Consider the following 19,838-nt stretch of genomic DNA (forward strand, 5'->3'; position numbering starts at 1 on the left):
GAGATTCCAGGGGAAATGCAAAAGTCAAAAGTTCACTGTAATCTACCTCCATGGTACATTTCCCCTGCTAATGACGTCTGGGTGTTGAGGCACAAGCTTGGTGGGACCACCCTGCATACTGAAGGGAAGAGGAACATGAAGTAACCAGAAGTGGGTGGCAGGGTCTGGAGAAGCAACACTCTGTGTCTCATGGGAGGGAGGAAAAAGGCCCCTTCCTGACTTCTTGGTGGAAGGAACTGGGGCTTTTTAGGCCATTTGACTCTGGGGTATGTAAAGATCCCTCTATCAAATCTTTGAGAATGTCTACATTGCTCACTGAAGCATCTACATGGATGGCTTCAAAGAGGAGGGTGGGACAAATATGGGGACAGCACGTAGGGGCAGCGCAGCATAGGAGGAGGGGACAGCCAAGAGCTCAGTCACACTTAACATAGCTGGATCTTAACTTCTGAGCTAAATCAAACGTATCTCATCTCGGACTCTAGACGCGTTGCAGGCACGAAGGGCTAAGGACTGTTGGAACCGCATGCATTCCATGCAGGCCTGGGGGACCACACTTTAGGTCTGGATGCCCAGCCAAAGAGTGGAGCAACTTGGGTTGGCAAAAATACACATTTAAAAAGAAAATCTACATCAAGTCCGAGCTGGCCCAAGTCTTACTCTGCGGGTCCTGTGACCACTACGCACTGGTTAGCAAGTCCAGAAAGCTTGGTCCAGGGTGGGAGAGCACCTCTGACCCCAGCCCCTCACACAGAGGCCACCAAGGGAAGCGCTGGCCCAAGGCGGACTTGCTGGGAAGAGCATGCGGATGGTATGTTTGCTACCGGAGTGTACATACAGCCACACTGATCCCCACGCCTCACCATGGAAGCCCCTAGTGGGTTCCAGTGGGTTCTAGGGCAGCATGCCTCCCTCATGCCCAGGGCTACGAGCACCTGACAGGCCACGATGGTAGGTTAGTGGCTGTGGCCTCAGAACTGCCACTGACAGGGAAACCGTGCCCTGAGTCCCCAGCTCTGCACAAACCCCTCCTCATGTCGAGGGCTGGTCTCCCTTTCAGCCGCTGTTGTGCTCTGAGCAATTTACAGAACTGGTACCTCAATGCAGGCCTGGACAGGTGAGTCCAGGGGTCAGGCGTCCATGCCCAGCATGGCCTCCCACCTGCCTGCTGCCCAGTGCCCAGCCTTTAGACTCACAGGGGGACAGGCCCTGCGGTGCGTGGGCAGGTGAGGTGGCCGGCCCGGAGCCCTCACAGGGAGAGATGCCCTCATTCTCAATAGCCCAGCGAAGGCCAAAGCAGCCCTGCCCCCTGCCCGGGGACGGAGCCAGGAGAGCCCAGAGTCTTCCCTCCTGTAGCCTGGGGCTGGGGCACAGAGACCCCCTGACCCAGGACGGCTGCCTCAAGCCAGCATCTGCTGGAGCCCTTTCCGGGCCAGGCTTTCCAAATCCATGCATTTGAGAGGTTCCCTCTATGAGTCCTGTGGCCTGGGGGCTGCTCAAGGGGGATGGGGCTAGAGGGCAGGGCCGCGGAGCCTGGGCCCAGGCACTCACCTTGATCTTCGCAGAGCTTCTTCGTCAGGGTCTTGCACTGTGGGTAGAAAGGAGCCGGTCAGGGCACTGACAGGGAGCACAGGGAAGCGCTGCCAGCAGCCAGGCCCCAGTCGCTCCTGCCCCCGGCTTGTCATTGTGGACAGAACCGCGGCGTGCCTGGGGGGGTCAGAGGCGAGCCTGTGCGGTCCTCTCATCCCAGCCCCAGGCAGTCACTGCTCCCAGGAGCTGCTCCATCAGCCTGCTGCCCGCGTCACGGTGGGGCTTGGGGAAGAAGCTACCGTCGCTGGACACCTGCCCAAGGGCCCCCCGGGAGCTCTGCCGGCCGCTAACAAACCATAAAGGCCTCTGGACTCCGTGGCTTCCATGGGCCCCAAGACCGAGCAGCCCAGTCCAGGCCCCTCGTGGCCCTCAGCACCTCCCTTCCCTGCTCCCAGGCAGCCCTCACTCACTGAATTCCGTCCCCGTCATCTGGGCCAGGATGCGGAAGGAGCGCGACTGCAGGTTGGAGGAGCGGCGGGCCCACTCCGCCTCGTCTTCCGGCTTGTTCTGGTTCTTAACCACAGCCTGGTACACGGGAGAGGCGCTGTCTACCGTGAGGTCTTTGACAGGAAGGCTCCTGCGGTGCAGAAGGGGCAGGCTGGAACCCGGCCCCCCGCTGTGCCCCTGAGCACCCCCCACCCACGTGCTGTTCTGTGCCCACCTGCCCTTCACCCGCTGCCCTCTGAGAACCCACGACGCGGGCGAGCCCCGGGTCCCCAGTGCTCAGGGTGGTCCTGGTGAGGGTTGGGGGCTCAGATCCCGCCAGTCTGCCCCCCCCAGAGCGAACTCCAGGCCCAGGCCTGAAGACGCCCCCACCCCCGGACCCCCTTTAAGGAAGGAGGAAACAGAAAAGGTCTTCTTGAAGTAATTTTGACCTTTTTGAGCACGCCCTGAGTGTGGGCCTGGGTGAGAATAGGCCACCTGCGGGGACCCAGAGGCTTCCTCAGGGCCCATCCACTGCCATCCTCGCACCTGCGGATGCAGACAGGGGGCTGCCAACGCCGAGACTGCCCTGGAAGAAGGCGGAGGGTTCCGGGCTCAGCTGCGAGCAGGCAGACTCCGCTGGGAGGTGGCGTGAGAAAGGAGGCAGCAAGGCCCTGTGGCCCCAGCATGGCCCGCAGGCACAGTGGGGTTTCTCGTCTGGGGGAGGTGGGAGTGGAGCCACAGAGATGGTCCTGTGACCCAGGGCAGCACAGCCTTTTGGGGGCAGGGCGGGGGCCTGGAGACTTTCTCGTAGACTCCCAGGGTCTGGCTCATGATAGGTGCTCAAAACTCTTAGCTGAATGAACGAACCCTGGACCAGAGCCAGAACGGACCTCAGAGACCCTTGGGTCCAGTGCCTCCCGGCACAGATCAGACTGTAGGGCAGCAATGATCAAAAGCCTTACAGGTGCCCCCTAACCCTGGCCAGGGGACCAGAGGATCTAGGCTGCCCAGCCCACCCTCTCAAAGGTTAGGGAGGGCTCAGGCGAAGCTCACAGCAATGACAGACTGTTGGTCCAGCCCTGTCCTCTTACAGATGCTGAAACTGAGGTCCAGAGAGGCCAGCCAGCTAGCTCCAAGTTATGGCAGGTAGCGCCCCATTGAGCTGGAGCCCACACTTCCCAGCTTCTAGCCTAGTGTCCTTCCCATCTGGCTCTCTGCAGTCACAAGGGCTCAAAGGCCACTTCTGCCCACTGGGGCCTTACAGAGATCCAGATGCTCCGTGCCTGGAGACATGGTGCAGCCCAGACCTGTCCTGGCCAGCATCCTCCTGCCCGCCTCCCCTCTCCCCCCAGAGGGATGGCTGGCTGGCTAGGAGGGGGATCTTTCCAGTGCCCATGTCTTCTACCCTCTCCGCAAGGAGCTGGACAGAGAACTGGCCTGGTCTCCCAGGACTGGTCTCCCGTGTCTGGCTCAGGATGGGCTACAAGCACAGAGGTAGAGAGAGATGATTTAGGTTGGGTGGAGCCGCCCCTATTTCCCTGAAGGTTCTGCCCTGGCCAGGAGAGCTACAGGTACAGGCAGCCTGTGATTGGGATCAGACAGGGAGGACCAGCAGATCCCTCTGGGGTCCAGCCAGGGAGGAGTGAAGGAGAGAGAGGAAACTCGCTCTTGCTAGAGGAGCCATTTCTGGCATAGGGAGGAGTCCCAAGGGCTCCTGAGGTCTTTGGGTGAGATGGACAAAGGAAGGCATGACCTAGTCTCCCTGGTCCTGGCTCCTGGCCCGCCAGGAGGAGAGGGAATGAGCATAGAGTGTGCCGTGCGAGAGGGAAGGCGTGGCCCCAAGCCCAGGCCCTGCCCTCGAGCCTGTCTACATGGACCTTTGTGAACCAGAGAGCAGACTGGAGGTGACTGCTGCCTTTTCACTGGGACATGCCCATGAGGAGCTCCCCTGTGCCTTTCTCAGCTCCAAGGGCTCAAGAAAGCTGCCAGGCTTGAGTCCTTGGGACTCAACATTGCTGGCATCATTTCCTACAAACTGCAAAGACCAGGGACTCGTGTTGCTGGTGCAGCAGAGACTGGAGTCAGATGAGGGACTGTTGTGCCTTTTAAGACACGGAGGTTTAGGGGGAACGTGTGAGTAGAGGATGAAACAGGCCCTGCAGTCTTGGGGGCCTGGGCTCGAGGCCACTCTCTGGAACCGCTTTTGGCTTATTCTTCTTGTCACAGAAAACACGCCATGGTCACTGTGACATCAAAGTCACCTCTGGCATTTGCCCCACTATGCACTGTCCCCAAATCTGACTCATCTTTCACCTCCCATGGGTGGCCATGGCAGGGACTGGCTCCTGCAGGTCCATCTCCAGTGAGGATTCTGGGGAGTGGCCTCTAACAGGTCACCTTGCCACTGTCTAGCCCTGAGTCACGGCCAAGTGTGGATTCAGACACTCAGGTCTATGCTGTCCCAGTGCAGATTGGAAAGGCTAGGAGCAGCCACCCAAAGCATGGCAAGAACACAGGGATGCACCCCAGTCTGGGAGGAGTACAGTGTGAATGTTGTCACTCTGCAGCCACAGTGACATTGTTTGGGGCCAACCCCCAAAGACAAGTACTTGCCTGAACAGGCTACAGGGGATGTCGTTTGGCTGCGAGGTGGGTGTGAGGAAGAACATGGACAGAGCACGTGGACTGACCGCGGGTCCTCAGATACATGCCACCAAACCCACACACCATCCTGCAACCAGACAGACAGACGACGAGACAGACACTGCGTGGTCTACTTACGCCAGCGGCGATGCCCTGCCAAGCAGAGGGAAACCCAGCCGTGAGTGCGCGTCCATCATGGGATGGCAGAGGGCGGCGCACACAAGAGAGCAGGGTTAGGACCAGAAATGAGTTATGGGAGTGGGGTGGGTGAAGGAGGAAGAAAAAGAGAAAAAGAAAACGGTCAGCGAGGAAGGAACCGCAGAAATTAACAGCAGAAATGGGAGCACGTTACGGCTGAAAGGGTTGCCCACTGGCACCACAGCAGCGTCAGCCCAGCGTGGTGGCGTTAAAAGGAAGACGGAAGGATGGTCCTTTCCAGGCAGCAAGGGAAGGAAAAGGGAGGGACGGGAACGGGAGGGAGATGGGAAAGTTCCTTTGAGAAGCCAAGATTAATCAATAGAGCGCCATGTTCAGAAAATTATGGATACCCTAGGGGTAAAACCAAACGATTGCAGTCTTCTCAGGTGCAGGAAAGAGTCAGTGAAGAGCAGCTCTTCCATTATTTTCCACTGAACTTCCCTTTGGCGACTGGTACCATTTTTAAGAGCACACCAAGGACACACGAGGCAAAGAAATGTTAACAGGAAATCCCTGTTAGCTCTTCGGCTTAGGCAGCCTTGTTTTCTGGGTACACATGAGCTAATGGCTGTGTTTTTAAACTTGCATGGTCATATTTTCTGCTTTAAATGATGGAATTAAATAAATCAACATTGCCCAGAGTTATGCAAAGCCAGCTGCCCCAAGCCTGCGGGGTGTGAGATGCGCAGTTCCGGGACAGGTGACCTCTGCCCCCTGGTGGCCCTAGGCCAGTACTGCGGCCCCAAGAGGGCACCAGGCTCCCCAGGACCAGAAAGCCCAGGAAGGCCACACCAGCCTTTGTCCTTTGGCAGAGCCTGGAGCCTGCCCTTTCAACCCGGATGCACACCATGGCCACAGAGCTGGGCTCTGGAAAGGCCAAGCGCTGTAGGGGTTATCTGTGAGTTTTTAACCCCTCTAACCCTCTTATAATATCTGTCTTCCTAGCTTCAGAAAAAACGTACAGCTGTCATTTTAAGACTTTTTGCCTTGACTTGTTGGGGATCCTGACCCAGGGATAAGATGTTGCCCAAAGAGATAACTAGCCAGTTCCGGTCAACACTATGGTATTCCCAAGTAGAAAACAGTAAGGCACTGTGTGTGGGTGTGTGTGCACTCCTGTGTGCAAGAAAGAGAAACAACAGACAGAGAGAGAGAGAGAAGGAGGAAGACAGAGAGAGAGACAGGGAGAAAGACAGAGACAGAGAGGGGTCCCGCTAATGTTTGCACTATTAGCATTTTTCATCCACAAACGATTTTTAGCCAACTCTTTCCCTACTCAACCCTCCAATTCCGCAATCACAGCTAAAGGGCAAATTCCTGGAACCAAGATGTCTGAAATCCAACTGCCCTGAGGCCGGGCTTCCTGGGACCAAGAGGAGGAGGGAGGTGCCCACTGGTGGGACTGACTGCCAACAACATCTCTGATGGTGAGACCCAGGCCCCTTCCCAAACCAGAAACCCAGCCACGTGTTTGAATTGACTGTCATCGCAGGAAGAACACGGCGCCGCCCCCCTGCAAAGAGGGCTTAGCTGTGAGAGGCCCCTTGTTAAGACGATCAGAAGTCTCTTCCCAAGCCAGCCCCTCACGGAGCCTGGGAAGGTGCAGAGGCTGTGGAAAGCACTTTTGAGGAACCACCATATTCTGCATTTTGCCACCCTTCTAAGGCTGACCATGAGACAGGTTCTGAAGAGAGGGCAGCCATGTTCCGGAAGGCCCTGGTGAAGGCTGGCTCCCCTCCAAGGGCCCGTGCCCCCGGGAGGTCCAGGCTGGTCCCGACGGCCTGGTCCCCTGGGCTCTGCAGACGATGGGCCCCGGTGTGTGGCAGAGGCGCTGAGGACGGCGGAGGAGGGAGGCGCTTACCCGCTGAAGTCGCTGCCCTGGGCCTGCGCCTGCCCGGCGATGGCGTCCATGATGGCGTCCTGAGAGTACATGCTGATGGGCGTGTTGTACTGCGCGTGGATGATGGTGGCCTTGCCGCCCAGCCCCTTCACCTCAATGGGCTTGTGGGTGGACAGGGCCGAGTCCTTCAGGGCGCTGGGGTTGAAGCGTTCCTGGTAGTCGGCGCTGGGGAGGGGCACGTGAGGGCGGGCGGGGAGGGGAGGAAAAAAGGGCAACAGGGGGTGGTTACATGGGCGGTCAAGGCAAGGGCTGCTGGTGGTGGGTGTCAAGAGAGATCTCCCAAAGCCGTGGCCCTGATCGCACACAGGCTACCCAAGGCCCCCGGCTGTGGGTGGGCTGGGTCTGGTCGGCAAAGTCCTCATCCGTGCAGGAGGCTTTCCCAGGCCCCCTGCAGGGCCCGGCTCAGCCCGAGCCGCCTCCCAGGGTGCGCAGGGTGGGGCCAGGCATGGAGAGATCTCCTCCACACACAGCAGGGGAAGCAGGGGACTTGGGGGTCAGGGACAGACACTGGGCCACATGTGAGAGGCAGCGGCAGCCCAAGCGGAGTCCAAAACGCCCCGAAGGTGAGAAGCAGCCCCACTGGGCACCCACAGGCGTTCTGAGTGACGTTCCTCCAAGAAGGGGCCCGTCCTGCAGGCCACCCCCTCAGCGGCCTGGGGCTCTGCTCTTCCGGATGCTTCAGTGCAGGTGTTTCTTCCTCAGAGCAAGGCTCCGGCGGCCCAGGGCCCTTGAGTCCAGCTTGCTGTGTCCCACCAGTCTCTACGCATGGGAGGCTCTTCCCTCCAACGGATAGGTGTGCCCCCCAGGCAAACACAGGGTCAGGAGCAGCCCTTCTGAGGGGTCCGCCAGGACAGAAAGGTCTTCAGGCTCGCACGGGCCCAGTGGCAGCGCACCCCCGCCCCCCAGCCAGCCTGCGCGTCTTAAGCAGCTACAGCAGGAAATCGGGATCGAAATTGGAACCATCGGATGGAGCCCCCACTCCCACCCCCAAAACGCCTCCGCTCCACACTCCTGCTTCACACACATGCAGGCTCCCCGAGAGGCACAAATGCACCCCACTCACACATGCGCACAGGCACACACATGCCGGCAGCACACGCTGTCCACGCCGGACACGCAGACGCATGCTGGGGTCGGCACACAAGCACACACACATGCTGTCCTTCGATACTAACTTGGCTGGAGAGTTGGCTACCACCTGGGGAGGAGAGAAGGGCAAAGAAGACAGGGTGATCAGAGCAAGGCTCGTGCCAGGGGCAGTGTGAGCGCGGAACCATCCTCAGACTGGTCATTATGGAGGCAGAACCACACTGGGCAGGGAGAGTCGGGAGTGAGGAGGGGAGAGAGCTCAGAGTCTGGCCCCGACACAGCAGTGTTTCCCCCTCGGCGGACCCCGGTACCCTCAGCTCTGCCAGCAAAAAGGGTTTTCTTGTCCATCTTCATGAGCATTCACACCATGTACATGAATCCCCCACATTCAGCCCAGCTACAGGCCCCGGAGAGGAAGCTGGGGATGGGGACAGGACCAGCTGTGGCTTCTATGGAGAGGGCCACAGCCAGGTGCCTCCCCGCCAACAGCAGTTCTGCCCGTTTCACGGGGGAAGCTCTGGAGTTCCGCTCCAGGAGCCGCGTTGCAGTGTGCTGGGGGACGGGGAATGCAGCAGGTTTACCCACAGCCCCCGGCTGCTCTCCCTCCCAGAAGAGGGGCAGGCAGCCCTGGCCTCCTCCTGGGGTACAGAGGTAGGGAGTGGCACAGTCCCCAGGGACCACTCCTAAAGGCCTGTGGACTAGCCATGAGGCAGGAGGGAGGACTAAGGAGGCTCAGGGAGAAGTGTGAGTCCAAGGTTTGCTGCAGCAGAGCCCCCAGCCAAGGCAGCCTAGCTTGGACACCACGGAGGGACCCTACCTCTCACTCTCATCTGAGAGCGAACTTCCTGGACCATGGTCTCCTTGGGGGAAGCATTGTCTATACCATGTTTCTTTAAATGCATATTCCCTGCAGTGGCAGACCCTGTGGCCAGTGGCCCTGTGTGAAGCTGGAGAAGGAGACAGCGTGGAAGGTGGTGGACTCTGTCCCCAAACCCTGCCACCTTCCTGGATCTGCTTACCATGGGCTCAGGGTCAGGGAGCCTGGGTCTCAGCTGGCCTGGCCCTGGTTGTCCCACGGCCAGAACCCTGGGGAGCGGAGCTAAAGTCAGGGATCCCTGGCCCCAGGGTGCCGTGTGGTGGCCTTGCTCGGCCCCAGACCCGCCACTCTCTCAGAGACCTGATAAAATTCCCTCTGTCCTTCCAGGCTCGAAATAGCTGCAAGTGGCGCTATATTAGGAAAGGGCCAGCATGGGGCATCATTCCTTCTCCATTTTTGGCCAGTGCTGACAGCTGCAGGGTCAGCTCTTGCCCTGACCACCCAGTGCCCCTGCAGAGGGCAGTGTTGGCCTGGTGGGGTGGGGCTGCCAGCTCCTTTTTTGGCCTTGATTCCTGCCCCCAGCTCAGCCTTCCCCTCCCCGCTGAGGCCCAGGGCTGGGATGACTACAGCAGATCCATCTCAGGGAGGAGCCAGTGCCCAGGTCTTGGGGAAGATGAGTCCAAGATGTGAGACCTGCCCAGGGACCCTCACACTGAGTGGCCTGAGGGATGCTGTCCTTCAATGCCAGCCCCAGAGAGGATGAGAAGGGGGTGCAGAGATGCCCAGGCCCTTGTACCCCATCCGTTCCTCTCTACCCCTTCCGAAAGGATACAAGCTGCCAAAGAATTGCACTGCAGGCTGCCCAGGGGAGAAAGTAGGGGAAGGGGCTTCCTTTTGGAGCCAGACAGGACAGAGTTGAAATCCTGACCTTGCGTCTTCCTAGAACTCTGAGCAACTTACCCACCCGTCTTGGCCTCAGTTTCCTCATTCATTAAATTGAGATGGTAGTGCCCACCACACAGGTGAACCGTGCAAAGCCCTCAGCATGGGATAATGGACAGACACCAGGATTAGCACTTGCTGACACTGTTGCCTGCAAGCAGTTAGACACTTAGCAAAGGGGGTGGCCTCGGCCCAGCAGAGGCTGCCCTGGGCTAGCCCAGGTTAGAGGCTCCAGCCCCTCCTGCCAACACTGCCCTGCGACAGCAGCATCAGCTTTTACTTCGGATGAAGCACCTAGGGCAGTCCCTCCCCTAGCCTATTGTCCCCTTGGAGCAAACTGTTGGACTCTGCTGCTCTGACTGTCAGGTAATAATTTACATATTTGTTAGTTCCTGCCCCTGTGCCAGCCAATGGGAGGGCACCTCAGGATTCATGGGAAGTAGGGGTGGGGCTGGCCCTTGACTTCCCTGAGCAGGTAGATAGGTCCCTGTCTCAACGCAGGGTGGAGTCAGGCTGACCTGGGTACCAGTCCTGTCTGCCACATACTAGCTGTGTGACTTTGGGCAAAGTTACTCACCCTCTCTGAGCTTCTATTTTCCAGCTGTATGTTGGGGGAAATAATGCCTACTTCTGGAGTTGTTGAGAGAGTTGTTAGATAGAGTTGCTGAGAGTTAAAGCATGTGGACTGTTAGCTGGCCCCCAGCCCAGAGTAAAGGCTCAGTAGAGGGAGCCACTAGTCATTACTGCAGGTGCTCCTCCTGGGTGTCCCAGGCCACCAGAGGCCAACCTCCCCGCCTGGGGCCAGTCCCAGAAAGTACCAGGAAGACCTATGGCCCAATGGAGGTAGGGCAAGGAGGCCATCTCTGTTCTACCATTCCCTGAGTTTTCTGACAAAAGCCCCTTGCTGGGAAACCCTGGGGGGTATATATGGCTCTGCCACCTTGGTCAGGGAAGCCCAGCTCCACTCAGGACCCCAGAAAGAGCAGAGGAGCTGGGGAAGCTGGAGATCTCCAGGGAGCAGTGGCCTGCTGGGCACAGGTGCCTTCTGCAGTGAGGGCAAAGGGAAAGTGTGGGCTTGGGTCACACCAGCCAGGTCCCGCCTTTCACTCTTCTGCACACTAGCTGGCGACTGTGGGCAGTGACGGTCCCAGGTGCCATGCCGTGAGTTATGACAGAACTGAACCCAGTGCTTTACATGTGTTGTCTTCTTTATCCTCCCCCGCCTTTAGCACCAGAGATAACTGGGCCCACTGTGCGGGGCAATAGTAGAAGTTAAAATGAGATATCAAGTGCGAAGTGCTTGGAAGCTAATACATGCTCAGCGTGGGGGCTCCCTTCCCTCAGCCCCCTCCACAATGCCCCAGCTCCTTGTCCTTCTAACTTCTGTGCTTGTAGAACCCCAGCAGCTAGACTGTGGGGGGCCATAGCTACTGTTCTTCTCCCCAGCCCTTTTCTCCTTGGGGGCCTGCATCCCTGCTGCCCCATCCTGGCCAGGGTCAGTCCTGCAAGCTCACTCCCCTCCCACCATCACCGAGTCTCTCCGTACACAGCTCAGGCACTGCCTCCTCTAGGCAACCTTCCCAGATTACTCCCCATCCCAGAGAACTTGCCCTTCCCCTCTCTAGCTCTTCTCTGCTTCTATTTTAGTGCTCCCAGAGAGGCAGGGACCAGCCTGTCTCCTTGCCCCATAGCTCCTGAAGGGGGTGGCCTGGTGTGAAAGTTTTGGAAGTCAGAGTCTCCTGCACTCAGGCCTGGCTTGGCCACTTAGCAGCTGGACAACTGGACCGCGACTTAACCTTCTCTGAGCCTCAGTTTCCTCCTCTGCAAAATCTGACATGTCACCCCAGGGTGGTCATGTGAAACAATGACCTGCTCAGCTCGAGGCGAACATCGGTAGGATCATTGCTTGCATTGCTCTGAGCTCGCACTGCCTCCCGGGCCTGGGCCTGGCTGGACTGGGGCCAGCTCCTTGCTCTGACCACCTGACCAGGACGCTGCCAAGCACTGAGGACCCAGGTGGCCCCAGACCACCACTGGTGCGCTGCATGCCCGTTACCTACCCTCCTGGGAGTCCGGCACCCCACGCCTTCCCTCGGAGGCTCATCTGGTACATCTGAGCCATCTCCCTCAGGGTCTCTGCCGAGTACAGGCCAATGGGGTTGTTATACTGCCTCGGCTGGCTCGAGCCCCGTAGGACTTTTGGGCCCAGTGGGTCCCGGGCTCCCTCCGGGCTGGCCCGTGGAGGGCCGGGGTCAGAAGCCTCCGTAAGTGAGGAGAAGGCGCAGGGCTGGGAGAAGGCGGGGCTAAAGCTGGGCCTGAGCTCCGGGGTGCCTGGGGTGCCCGGGCCGGCCCTCGCCTCGGGGCTGGGGCTGGGTGCCGCCAGGCTGCCGTTCATGTCCAGAGCAGGGTCCTGGCACAGAGCAGCGCCATGCAGGGGAGAGAGAAGAGAGTAGTTAGAGGCCACACGTGTCCCAGTGCTTCCGCGTGGACCTGAAACAGATGCGTTCGTGTGAGCGCCTAGCCCGCTCTGCCCAGAGCACCTGGACGGGGCACCTGGAGGGGGAGGTGGTGCTGGAGGAGTCAGGGAGGCTCACGGCTCCTGGCCCGGAGACTCACAACTGGGCAGAACGCACAGCCCTGCACAGAAGCCAAGGCGAGCCTGCTGGCCCCAGGGGTCCCCTGCATCCTGAGTCTGTTCCCGGGCTGGCTGTGGCAGGAGGGGTGGGGGTGCAGGAAGGGAAGCCAGGGAAGTAGGTGGCTGGCACTGAGCCTCTCTGTCCTCCTCTGCAAGCATCTCCCAAGCGACCCTCTGCCACTTCCCCGGTCTGTGACCCACCTGCCCTTGTCAGCCTCTTCTTCCCTGTCCCCACCCTGCCCAGTCTGCCCTGCTGGACAGCGGGGTTCAGCGTGAGGTCACGCAGGGGGAGTGGCTGGGGGAGTGAGGGCTGGGCCTCCTGTGCTTTGGGGCCTCGGGTTGAGATGCTCAGAGGGAGCTTGGGAAGGGCCCAAGCATAGAGTGAAGTCTGGGGCCAGGGCGCGGCTTCCCCCATGCCTGCGTCTAAGGCCGCCCACCGCCAGCAGGTGTGCTGGGCTACAGGGCTGTATAGTGGGGAGGGCAGGTGGGGAAGTGGAAATCAGAGGGAGCAACCCTGTGTGGAGGAGAAACTGAGGCCCAGCAGGCCCCTCCTGCCTGGGAGCTCCTCCTGGGGTGGTTGGCTCAAGCTGGGGCTTTGGCCAGTCACCCCAGCCCATCCCCCTTGGGCAGATGGAGGTGAGAGCCTTCCGGAAGCTTGTCCCCTGCCTGGCCAGGAGGCTGACCCCTCTCCTGAGACGACTGCTGCCCAAGCTGGTTTCCCGTCACACTCAGTGTTTCCTGGGGAGCTTGGACGCCTTTCCTGAGGGCCTGCCCACTTCCCCACGGTCAGCCACGCAGGAGCAGGCATGGAGCAGGCCAGAGGTCAGGCGGGCAGGCCAGGGGCTGCAGTCCAGGAACCACGGCCGAGAAGGGACCCGTCAACGACAGTCAGCACCTACCTTCTGGTGGGGGATCACCGGCAGAGGGGACTTCACCGGGGGTGCTGTTGTGGAGATGGCAATGGGACGCTTTGACCTGGAGAAACCAAAGATGGGACCAAGTGATGAAGTGTCCCCTGAGGCCAGGAGCTCCTTCCTGGGCAGGGCTGGCGAGAGGAGAGCAAGAGGGAACTGGGTCTGGGTCCCCCCAAGAAGGCCCTGGTCTGACCACGATGGAGAATCATGGCCCTGGGCACTTTGGTCAGCATCATGGGCCTCTGCTATGGCCTTGGGAGGCTGCCTGGGCAGAGAGGAGGCAGGAGGACCCTGGCTCCCAGGCCTAACGTGCTGGCAGCACCGGGACCACCCTCACCCAGCCTCATCCGTAAAATGAGGCTGTAACATCTGCCTCTGGGTGCTTGACAATGACCTGGGCCAGCATTATCCTTACCTTTCTGCATGGCTCTGCAGCACAGGGCTGCCATGCAATTGCTATGGGACAACCCCTCCTTTGGCCGCCCCCCGCCGGCACCCACGCCCCAGGCTCTGGAGAGCTCCCACCTACTTCTGCAGAGTGAGGCTCAGGTTGTAGCTGGCAGACTTGATCTTGTTCTGAGCCTCCAGGTGGGTCATGGTGTCTGTGTTGATGCCATCAATGGCCACCACCAGGTCACCCTGGCTGATCTGGGACTCGGCTGCCTTGCTGCCTGGAGTGATCTGATGGGACAGCAGGAAGGGGGGTGAGCATAAAGAGGCGGTCCTGAGGATGGGCCAGTCCTTAGGGAAGAGTCACGTGCAGACATGCGGTAGAGGCCATCATTTTGTCTTTCATTCACTGTGGCCCATAGCCGCTCTCACCAAACCTGGTTCCTCTTCCTGGCACATGGCCACCATATGTCCTAGCACTTCATATTTAACTGCAGCCATGGGACTAGCCCTGGCCAGTGGAATGAGGGTGGCAACGCACGCCACTTCCAGGTCTGCCCCTAGCAACCATCCTTGCGACCTGCACTCTCTGTTGGCTGATGGGACGCAGAGGATGGAGAGGACGGCAGCTAAGCTGCTACCTGGAAGGGGACTGGATCCTGGAGTCACTGCTTGGAGGAGAGATAATTAAGGAGCGCTGTATTGGACATTGCATGAGTAAGGCATTTTCACTGTGCTAAGTCATTCAGACTTGGGGGCTGTTTGTAGCACTGGTTAGCCTGCCGTAGTCCCTGCGCTCTGCAAACCCATGGAGGTAAGGGAGACGTGGGAGCTCAGACTCAACGCCACCCAGAGACACTGCCAGGCCAGTGGGCAGGATACCTGCACCCGCATGAAAGCGCCCTAGTTCCAGGTACTTCATGCCACCATGGCAGGTGTGCAGAGGGCGGAGGGAGCTGACAACCCGGCCTGGATGAGCAAGGTCAGCTCGGCAATGGGGTAGGGCTTAGGGCTCTGTAGCCAGCTTCATACCTCTAAAAGGGAAAGTGACAGTATGGGGGCCAGTTTCCAAATCCTACACCTTGATGACATCACAGAATGTTAGATTCTGGAGGCCCCATTTCCAGTGTGATTACACAGAATGCCATTGAGATGCCACCCTGGGAACTTCCCATGAGATCTCAGGAGGGTCACACCCTTGGGACGTTATCTGGGAAGCCACTCCCAATGACATCATGCACAATGCCAAATTCTGCATGCCTGGCCTCCAGCAATAGCCCCACCCACAGAGATATCATGAGATGCAAATTTCCAGAGAGCCTAGTGACATCATCTAAAATGCCTGATGGTCTGCCCCTAGTGACATTAGCAGCCCCACCCCTAAAGATGCCTCATGGAGTGTCAGGGAGATTCCTGCCTACCCTCCCTGACATCGCTTGGAACGCCCAGCGCTGCTGACAGCACATAGAACGATCTTGTGGCCTGACCCCCCCACATCATGTTGGAGCCCCCCCTCGCTGTGACATCACGAGGAATGCCGTGCAGGCCCCACCCCCAGGGACATCGCAGGAAAGAGGTGGCTCTAGAGCCCCTCCAAGCTGTGGCTGGAGGGTGTCCCTTGGCTTTGCTGTCCCAACTCGCCCACCAGCCAGTTCTTCTGGCTCCTCTGGGCACATGCCAGTCACCTTTCTGGCTATAACCCACAGACAAGGCCAGACCGGCTCCTAATGCTGGCAGAAGCCAGATTTTGGCCGGGGCCTGAGAACCATCCTAGAAGGAGCCTAGAAAGGACCTGGGGACAGTCCCTTGCCCCAGGTGCCAAGCCTGGGTGGGCCTCTGGCCAGGCCCTGGACTTACAGACATGGACAGAAGCCTTTTGCCAGGCCCCTCACAACGAACCCCCTTTCAAACCAAGGTACCCTACAGTCACTGGTCTCCAGCCCATTCCCAGACGGGCTCTATGGGGGGGGCAGGAACTAAATTGTTTCCAAGCAACCGCATCACCAGTCACAGCAACACTGCCCCGCACGTGGGTGATAACAGCAAGACCAGGACAGCCCTCTCCAATTGCCATTAACCTGATGTTTCAGCCCTAGGGGCTGTGGTGCCCTCTTAAATACTGGTCACCTTGTGCCCAGAGCATCCCCCTCCAGTCTCCGAATTTGCTGAGATGAGGCAAGAGAAACAAACGCCTGGACTGTCAGGAAGCCACAGCGACTAGCTTGCAAAGCGCAGCCTGCACGCCAGGCTCCATGGGGGCATCTTGGAGTTATTTAGATTTCTCAAAATACTCACAGCACCTATCCCCAAATTCACGGCCACAGGGAGCCTCTACTAAGGACAGGAGTGTGTTGCTGTCTTTGTAAAGAGTGGACAACGGGTAAAAAACAACAACATTGAAGGAAAACAACACTGTTCTAGACCGAAGGGCCTCCTGAGGGCAAGCTGGGCTGCCCAGCCAGGCCTGTCTGCAGAAAATCCACTGTCCCCACCCCTCCGGCTTCCCGTGCAGGGATACGTTAGCTCCGACATTTTCCAACAGTAAAAGGTGAAAGAATTCTAAAGTGAACACCCATATACCCACCGCCAAGGCTGTACCATAACGTTTCACTCAACTTGCTCCATCACACGCCCACCCTGTGTGCACCCATCCACCCACCTCACTGTCCGGGTGTTTCGAAGAAAGCTGCAGAGCCCGGCATGCTCGCGTTCAGGGTGAGTTTGCAGTGAATGCCTGTACCGTCCTAGGGAACGGCCCATGGGGCTCCGCTGTGGCAGGACAACCCCATGACAAGACACCCCGACAGCAAGGCTCCCCACAGCTGGACACCCCAGATACTTCTACTTATCTAAGGGGTCATCACCCTGCAGCAGGGAGCTGGGTGGGCTGCTGCTGCAGAAGGTTGGGACCTGTGCCCACAGAGGGGACACTGCCAGGAAGGACGGGAGTTGTGCCCAGAGGATCATAATGACAGTGTGAGCAAGGGCACCAGAATGACAGCCAAGAGAGGCTGGGGCCAGATCAGGGCTTGCCACAGGGCCATCTGAATGATCCGCCTTTGGAGCAGCCTTGGAGACATCTTTCTCCCTCAGTCATGGGCCAGCTCACGCCAATCCTTCCCGCTGTGTCTCTGGCACTTCCCCTTGCCTGGCCCTGCCTGGGTCCCCCTCATCCACAGGTGTGGCCTGGGGTGGATCCTTGAACCTGGGGGAGAGCTCAGGCTCCCGGCACCCGGGCAGTGGCCAGACCTCCCAGAGGGGAGCTGCCGAGCTGACCCCTGCCTGCCCCTGGCACCCTCCCCTGCAGCTGTGCCGCTCATCAGAGCTCGGCCGGCCTGGCCTTTGGCTGCCCTGAGCAGGGCCCGACACCCCTCAGGGTGGGGGCTGGGGTGCTGATAGCCTCTTATAGGGAGGCGCTCTAGGTGGGATGGAGGCAGGGACCCTAAGGACAACCCAGGGCCATCAGATGCCCTCCCTCCACTGCAGGAGCAGCCTGCCCCGGCCACGGCAGGGATAGGAGGTGGCTCCCTCAGACCCTTGCCCGGAGCCCAGGGCTCACGCAGACTGTAGTCCAGGCACGAGTTAGTGCAGGCACTGCAGAATTGCCTGGTACAGAGTTAGAGAAACTCCATCCTCCCCTCTCTGTTTGCTGTGTCCCAGAAAGGACCCAAAGCACCCAAATCCTTGGAGGGTTGTTTTTTCAGATCTTTCTATTTCCTTTTGAGCATTTAAATGCCTCTTTTGAATGAGTGTTTCATTCCCACTTCACTTTTCAGTCTTGTCCAGCTAATGGCCCCCTCTCAACTGGGAACCCAACGCTGGGCAGAGCCTAGAGCAGCCTCAGGGCGGGGGCGCTGAGCTCCTGTCTCCAGTGTGCTGAGGCAGGCTCCAGGTGTTTGGAAGCCAGGATCAGCCACCTGGCCCCCAGGAGCCCTTCTGCCTTGCTGGGCCGAGTCTTAGGGCACCCCAGAGGGTGGCCAGGGAGAGCTGCGGCCAGAGCCACCTGCATGTGCCTCAGGGGAGCACAGACTTTGGCATGAGCCGGACTCCAGGCTACAGTGCCGGCCTCCAAGCCCTCGAGTGTCAAAAGAGCCACAGTGCCTTTCTCTTGGGATTGTTGTGGGGATTACATTATTAAATGGGGTATTATATAAGGAGGGTGTGGAGCTGAGAAAGTTTCAGGGGAGCGCCAAACCAAGGAAGCGCAAGTGCTATCCTCAGACGGTGCCAGCGGGGCTGAGACTGGCAGGCCACATCCCCAGTCTCCATAGGAAACAAGATCCGGAGCTGGCAGAGGGTGGACGGGGAGGGGCCAGCCCGGACTGACCAGTTCGGAGCCAGCCTGCTGACCCTAGCGGGGCCTGGGTGTCGGGGGGAGGGGAGAAAAGTTCTGTCCAGGGTCCCGGGGAGATAAGGCGCCAGCCGGGGCTCCAGGCGCACCCACTCCCTCGGCTCCTATTTCCGCAGGTTGCTGGCAGCAGGGAGGGCAGCTGGGCTCTGCAGAAGTTTCCAGCCATCGCTCCTGGTGCTCCACACCAGACAGGCCCCTTCTAGATCTGCCAGTGTAGGTGTGGTGGGGGGGTGCTGAGGGCAGGTAGCCAATGCTCAGGGTGGGGCAGCTTCCAGCAGCTCCTCCTCCCATCCTCTGAGGCCGACCACCCCCGGGGAGCCCTAAGTGCATTTTAACATCGTATGATTAAATTACGTTCCCCTCTGGTCTCCCTTGGGGCCTTGCCCCATCCCTCACTTTCTCACAGGAACCTTCTGTCTCCCCCTGGCCGACGAACAAGCCAGAGTCCCTTCCATGCTCCAGAGAGGCTCCAACTGGCTCCTGCCGTGCTCCTTCCTGTCCCTTCCTCGCCTCCAGACTTCTCGCAGAAGTGACCCGTGGGTTCTGCCCCTGCCATGTCCCCCGCCGTCACGCTCAGCCGTCTGCCTTTGGCCCCCACCACTCCACACATGCCGACCACCTCCCTGTGTCTACAGCAAGGGGGCACGGCCCCCTGTGCAGCTGCCCACACGCCCCCTGGCCTGCTGAGTCCCCACTGCCTCTCCTCCTCCTGGGCAGGCCACGGCTCCAGCTGTGTCCTGAGAGCGGCCAATAAATGCCCTCGTGGGCACCGGCTCTCAGGGGTCTCCAGCAAGTCCCACTTCAAGCCTCCTAGGATGGTCCTGAGTAGAGGTGGAGCCTGGCCCCAAAGGGGTGGAGGAGCTGTGTTTGGGAGTGGGGGGCTCGGTGTGGGGGATGGGAGCCCCTGATGGTCAGGGGCAGCCCCTGGACGGAGGGACCATACAGAGGGGGAAGGAGACCCAGGGAACTGGGCTGCCGCACAGTGCCTTCAGCGCAGGGAGCCGGGGCTGCCATGCAGCCGTCCTTGCCTTGTGTCCTGCCCAGGGGCCTCTGAGGGCCGAGGTCGCTCCCCAGGACAGCCATCCTCAAGACTGCTCCCTTTGGAGCCCACAGGGTCAGAGACAGCTCCGGGCAGAGGGAGGGCCTGGCCAGAGGGAGGGCCTGGCCAGGGGGACCTCTAACAATGCATTTCCCAGCTGGGAGTCTCTGCCACTATCTTCCCCTGTTGACAGATGGATGCTGGGGGGGGCCTGGGGGGCCTGCCTGACCTTCAGTGGGGCTATAAACAGCGCAGCCTGTCAGCACTGCTAAGTGCTGCCCAAAAACCAGCACTTTGTGCTCCAGCAGCCTTGAAATTCCAGGAATTGCCGGCACAGATACCCCAGAATAGTCTCAGCTTGTCCCCTCCCTCCCCCACAGAGACCCTCTGTCCCCGCTGTAGCTGGGAGAGTCTGGTAAATACTGGAACCAACACCAGCAGAGGGGCAGAGGTGGGCTTGGTGAGGCCATGGGCTGGCAGCCCTCCAGCAGAGAGACGGCCCCTCTGGGCCAGGCTGGGCCACACCACTCTCCCAGCCTCACAACAGCCCCGGGACAGCAGGTGGAAAGCGTTTTCGCCAGTGCCCGCTGGCACTCTCACTCGTGTGCAACCCTCCCCATTTTAAAGGTGAGAGAACTAAGGCTGAGCAGGTAAACTGACTTTTCTGAGGTGACGCAGCCGAGAGTAGCAGAGCCGAACAAAAGCACATGCCTCTTCCATAAAGCCGGGGCGTAACACGCACTGAGAGCCAAAGCCCCAGACCGCGGACCCGGCCTCCGTCCAGCTCTGTCCAGCTCCCTCTCCCCGCTTCCTGGAGAAGTGGCAGGGTCTGGGAGGGTGGGGTGAGAGGGCAGCTCATGTTGCAGGCCCAGCCAGGCACACCTGTCCCGGATAAATAAAGGCG

The 19,838-nt window shown here is 59.6% G+C and overlaps 1 protein-coding gene across 11 annotated transcripts in view; it reads right to left on the reverse strand.

The window, feature by feature from the left end:
- The window catches only part of LDB3 (LIM domain binding 3), a 74,757-nt gene that overhangs the window by 50,084 nt on the left and 4,835 nt on the right, over positions 1 to 19,838 (reverse strand). For 4 of the 11 annotated variants that reach the window (XM_012651287.1, XM_012651285.1, XM_012651292.1 and 1 more), the window contains exons 2-7: positions 13,684 to 13,835; positions 13,140 to 13,215; positions 7,933 to 7,955; positions 6,719 to 6,922; positions 2,001 to 2,167; positions 1,552 to 1,588 (exon numbers count right to left, since the gene is read on the reverse strand). In XM_012651287.1, coding sequence (XP_012506741.1) covers positions 1,552 to 1,588; positions 2,001 to 2,167; positions 6,719 to 6,922; positions 7,933 to 7,955; positions 13,140 to 13,215; positions 13,684 to 13,835 — 659 coding nt within the window. Of the gene's footprint in view, positions 1 to 1,551; positions 1,589 to 2,000; positions 2,168 to 6,718; positions 6,923 to 7,932; positions 7,956 to 11,665; positions 12,016 to 13,139; positions 13,216 to 13,683; positions 13,836 to 19,838 lie in introns of all 11 variants that reach the window. The other 7 variants (XM_012651284.1, XM_012651286.1, XM_012651290.1 and 4 more) reach the window with 2 other exon arrangements.

Source organism: Propithecus coquereli, unplaced genomic scaffold, assembly GCF_000956105.1.
Source record: "Propithecus coquereli isolate 6110/MARCELLA unplaced genomic scaffold, Pcoq_1.0 Scaffold351, whole genome shotgun sequence".
In the NCBI taxonomy this organism is placed as follows: domain Eukaryota; kingdom Metazoa; phylum Chordata; class Mammalia; order Primates; family Indriidae; genus Propithecus; species Propithecus coquereli.